General features: G+C 39.2%; 1 protein-coding gene across 3 annotated transcripts in view; it reads left to right on the top strand.

The window, feature by feature from the left end:
• Nucleotides 1-528: 528 nt before the first annotated feature.
• Nucleotides 529-4,676, top strand: part of klhdc2 (kelch domain containing 2) — a 7,461-nt gene continuing 3,313 nt past the window's right edge. Inside the window, exons 1-9 of one of the 3 annotated variants that reach the window (XM_008401909.2) lie at nucleotides 529-608; nucleotides 1,839-2,189; nucleotides 2,271-2,350; nucleotides 2,436-2,550; nucleotides 2,960-3,072; nucleotides 3,150-3,234; nucleotides 3,339-3,422; nucleotides 3,803-3,883; nucleotides 4,095-4,153. In XM_008401909.2, coding sequence (XP_008400131.1) covers nucleotides 1,851-2,189; nucleotides 2,271-2,350; nucleotides 2,436-2,550; nucleotides 2,960-3,072; nucleotides 3,150-3,234; nucleotides 3,339-3,422; nucleotides 3,803-3,883; nucleotides 4,095-4,153 — 956 coding nt within the window. In that variant the 5' untranslated portion in view covers nucleotides 529-608; nucleotides 1,839-1,850. Of the gene's footprint in view, nucleotides 688-818; nucleotides 893-1,838; nucleotides 2,190-2,270; nucleotides 2,351-2,435; nucleotides 2,551-2,959; nucleotides 3,073-3,149; nucleotides 3,235-3,338; nucleotides 3,423-3,802; nucleotides 3,884-4,094; nucleotides 4,154-4,676 lie in introns of those variants that run through there. The other 2 variants (XM_008401907.2, XM_008401910.2) reach the window with 2 other exon arrangements.

Here is a 4,676-nt window from a genome sequence, read left to right as displayed (position 1 = left end):
GATGGCATTAAATTATGCTTCACACCAAACATTTATGAGTTACTGTTGAATTGAAACTAATATAGAAACAAACTGGATATGTAGAAAGACAGTAAAGTCAAATGGTTATTTGTGCAAAGTTTACTGTCCTATTAACCCTTCCTGTAAGTTTTCTTTACATAATGATGTTTTGTTTTTAAACTGTTAGCTTCAAATTGTGTGTGATTTTGGTTATTTCTGTTAGATGTGTATTTGTTTAAATCTTTTTATTCCTACTGTGTATTTATTCTCATGTCATATCTGGTCGTATGGGACTTTATGGTCTACTTATCCTCTCCTGTACAGATGCTTATATTCTGCCTTGTTTATTGTTTAAAAACTATAAATTAAAATAAATAACTCCTTTGACGCTATTTTACTTTTATTTTGAAAGAGTCGCTCTTGYAATCACCTTGGTGCTTATTTTTACATGCCTTTTCCCACTAACTCTTATTTTTGGATGCTAAACGACAACTCACAAAGAAAAAAAGACTTTTAAAACAACCAAAACTTTACGATTTTTTTATAGATGTTCTTTGTAACTTGGAGAATTTGACACGACGATCTGCTGGCTCGTTTCCGCTTGAAAGGTGGGTTACATCCGGTCTGATTATAAGCTCATAAATTGAGGATTGTTTTGAGTATTTTAGATAAGATACAACCTTTAAGGTAAGTTTGTGGCTAATGATTGCAGCTGGAGCCGGCCTGTCACACATTGGGTCAAAAATCAACATAGGCACGGCTAACATTAGCTTAGCTCGGTGCTAATTTATCGAAATGTTTTGGAACTTGCACCGAAAATGACAAACGGCTGTCACTTGATTTATTGCTCTGTCTTTTAAAGTCGTTAAGAATAAAAGTCCAAACTCCTAAGGTCAGTTTTTACGCTTATGTAATTACGTTTACCAGCAGCTAAAGCGGGCTTTACAGTCTGAATATTTAAGCTTTTAAAGTGGGTCAGTTGTTAGTTTGGCTGCTGTTAGCTAACAACGTCTGGCTAATTAGTGGGAAAAGCCGTAAAATAAATGCATCATGTTCTCACACAGAAAATATATGAACATTACAAACTTTAACGTGAGTATGTTAATGTAGTCTGGGGCACACACATTTTCACCATTACACCTCCTTGCAAAAATCTCTCAATGATTTATTTTTTTTTCTATCAAGTTTAATAATTTTGGAGTTGATTTGGCTTTATGTTTTAATTCTGACTCATTTTCTGTTTTCTGGGAGAATGTACCATATTTTCTAATGATGTAGGATTTATAATACTCTAACAAGGTTCTCTGGATCTTAGGAACAAAATAAAAGGCCCACAAAACCAAACATCCTGATTGTTTTGTTTATAGAAATTGTACACCGGTGTGATATATTTTTATTCTAGTAAAAGTAAGAAGTAGCTGACTAAGAAATTACTCAAGAGTAAAAAAGTATTTGATAAAAAAGTATGAGTGCCTGGTATGTCTAATTTAATATTTAAAAATTCACTCAGACAAAAATATAGTTATGTGCAAGTTCTGGTATTTGACCATAAACCTCATTAAACCAATATTTACTGTATATTTGTTAGAACAGGGTAAAGTGCTTCCACTGACTAAATATAATATTTACTACATTTTTTTTATCCTGAAGTTTTTCAGCAGACAGAAAATGACAACAAAGCTGGTGTAAAAACAAGATGTCTCCTGCATGTTTTCATTCAGTAGTTATTCTGTGGGTAGAAATCCAAAATTAGCTATACTTCATTATATTAAAAGATACAGTGCAGAAAAAATATATTTTTCCCAAAAAGCAACTCAAGTAATTGTAAGTGGTTATAAGGAGACGCTGACATGGCAGAGAGGGAGGCAGACATGGAGGAGGACGCAGGAAATCTGCCGGCCAGACATGGCAATGACGGAGAGGAAGACCACAGGAGGCTTTTCGGGATGGTGGACGAGGACGAACAGCCGGGGGACGAAGACGAACTGCCGGTGGACGAAGACGAACTGCCGGGGGACGAAGACGAACTGCCGGGGGACGAAGACGAACTGCCGGGGGACGAAGACGAACTGCCGGGGGACGAAGAAGCGGAGGCGCCAGAGTCTGTTGAGCTGGACGCTCCGGCAGAGCGCAGCGGCCACGTTGCTGTCGTTGATAGAAATATCATGTATGTGTGGGGCGGATACAAGGTAGGAGCTGAACCACGTAATCACACTTTAAGTCATTATTTTAGTTTCTAAATCATATTCTCTTTTGTTTTTTTAAACAAGAATGGTCAAAATCATGGATTCGTTGATTTGTACCTGCCCAAAAATGAGGTGTGGACCTACAACATGGAGTCAGGAGTTTGGTGAGGAAACGAAGGGTGGACTTCCTGTCGTCATTTCCATGGATGCTGCAGTTAGAACATCATAAAAACGGCTGCATGTCTGCAGGATGAAGCATGTGACCGGAGGGAACCTGCACTCCATGTCCGGCAGCTGCGGCGCGTGTCTGGATGGGGTCCTCTACCTGTTCGGGGGGCATCATGCCAGAGGAAACACAAACAGGGTATGACAAGAGAACAATTAATCGGTTCATCCATGATAAGTTAAAACGAGCTCAATAATTTCCATGATTGTTTTTCCCGTTTCTGGATGATGAAAGTCTTCAGTCTGGCGCTTTGGTCTGAGCTAACCTCATTCTTTTTGGAGGATCGTTTTCCTTGCAGAGATTTCAGTCTCCATTTTATTTGTTGTTTAAAATGTCTTTCAGTGCCATTGTTAAATGTTTGTTAAAAATGAAAGTTTATTCATCTTTAAGAGGGGCACCTGCATCGTTATTATACCAGCACTATTATATTTCTTAAAATGGTCTGAAAGGATTATCCTCATTTCTCGCAGTAACCTCTGGACCAGACTGTTGTCATGAAAGCCTTGCTGAGTGTCTAAATGCAGCACTGGTCCTGTTTTCCTTCCAGATCTACCGTCTGCCTCTGAGGGCGCCCAGCCTGGTGTGGGAGGAAATGAGGGACCTGAAAGGACTTCCTCCGTCCTCCAAGGACAAGCTGGGATGCTGGGTCCACAAGAACAGGTGACGTCTTCGTGTTCTCGGGTTTGTTTCTCCAGGAAGGTTTGATGATGGGATTTCTTTATCTTTTATATTTGCAGACTGATTTTCTTCGGCGGGTACGGCTACACTCCGCAGAGATCTCACCTCGGGGCTTTCGAGAGCGATGAAACGTCTTCTGTTATGGTCTGTAAACTAATAACGGCACCAAACCAAATGTAGAAAACAGGATCCTCCTTTTGCAGAGGCTCTTTGGATGTTGACGTATTTATTTTTATTTCCTGCATCAGTGGGAGGGTCCTAAACGAGGCTGGAACAACCACATCCATGTCCTGGACCTGGAGACGTCAGCATGGAGTCAGCCCATCACTCAGGTGAAGACGCGCAGCAGCGCCACCTTATGGGCATTAATGCAGACGAACGATGCGTCTGCAGCGACACCTGCAGAGATACAAGAAACGAATAAAGAAATGAAATCAATACAACAGAAAAATAAATGAAAATAAAAAATGAAGAAAAATAAAGAGAAAAAGAATCAAGAAAAAACAAAAAAATAATAAAGTGCAAGTAAAAAAGCAAGAAAGAGAAAAAAAACTGACATTTATTTATATAGACCAGAACATCGAAGTCGACCCGGTTTTCATAAAGATCCATTAAACAGCCACTGCAGTGATCGAGTGGTTCTGATTGGCTCTGATTGGTTCTGGGTGTTTGGTTCTGATTGGTTCTGTGTGTTCCTGTCGCCGTGTTTCAGGGCAACACTCCGTCCCCCAGAGCAGCTCATGCTTGTGCCACCGTAGGAAACAGAGGCTACGTGTTCGGAGGGCGTTTCAAGGTGAGCTCTGCTCCGTTCTGACTCTTTATCCACAACACTTTTACTACATTAATATGCTGTTAAGGTCAGAAATCCTTCAGATGAACCATTTTAAACCGTCTGAGCTGAAGGTTTAAGGGAATGTTTAGCATTAATTATGTAAAAATAGTCTAGTTGAGTCACAGAAACATTCAATATATTTTGTTCCCAAACACTTACTGTTTTTCTCCAGAATTACAGACTGAATGATTTGTACTACATCAACCTGGAGACGTGGCAGTGGCACGAAATGTAAGTGAAGCTGGGCTGTGATCACAACTAGTGATCATTTTAGTTATCAATCTATTAATAGGATAAGAAAAGTTGCCACATTTTGTGATTATTCATGTTTCATGTACGCCTTTTATATATAATAACACAAATAAATGATTCAGTTAATTGTTTTATGTCCTAAAATACAATAACAGCAGCTTGATTATTGGTTGAAAAAAAGGATCTTCAGGAGAAAAACATAATTTGTATTTTTTGTTTTTAGTTTGAAATGGAGGCTCCGTAACATTACAACACTGGGTCTCATTGTTCAGATTTAGTTCAAGATGTTTAATTTCTGTGAAAACATGCAGATTAGACATCAGGCTGAAGCAGAAATTAAATCTAAATCAGCTTCTCTTGATTCGTTTTCTTGGTATTAAAAGGAGAAAATGACCCATTCTGGCCCGTTTTGACTCATTCTGGCCCGTTCTGATTCATTCGGACCCGTGTTGACCCATTCTGGCCAGTTTTGACTCATTCTGACCCGTTATGACCCATTCTG

This window comes from Poecilia reticulata, unplaced genomic scaffold (assembly GCF_000633615.1).
Source record: "Poecilia reticulata strain Guanapo unplaced genomic scaffold, Guppy_female_1.0+MT scaffold_145, whole genome shotgun sequence".
Lineage (NCBI taxonomy): Eukaryota > Metazoa > Chordata > Actinopteri > Cyprinodontiformes > Poeciliidae > Poecilia > Poecilia reticulata.
This window is presented reverse-complemented; position numbering and strand designations above follow the sequence as displayed.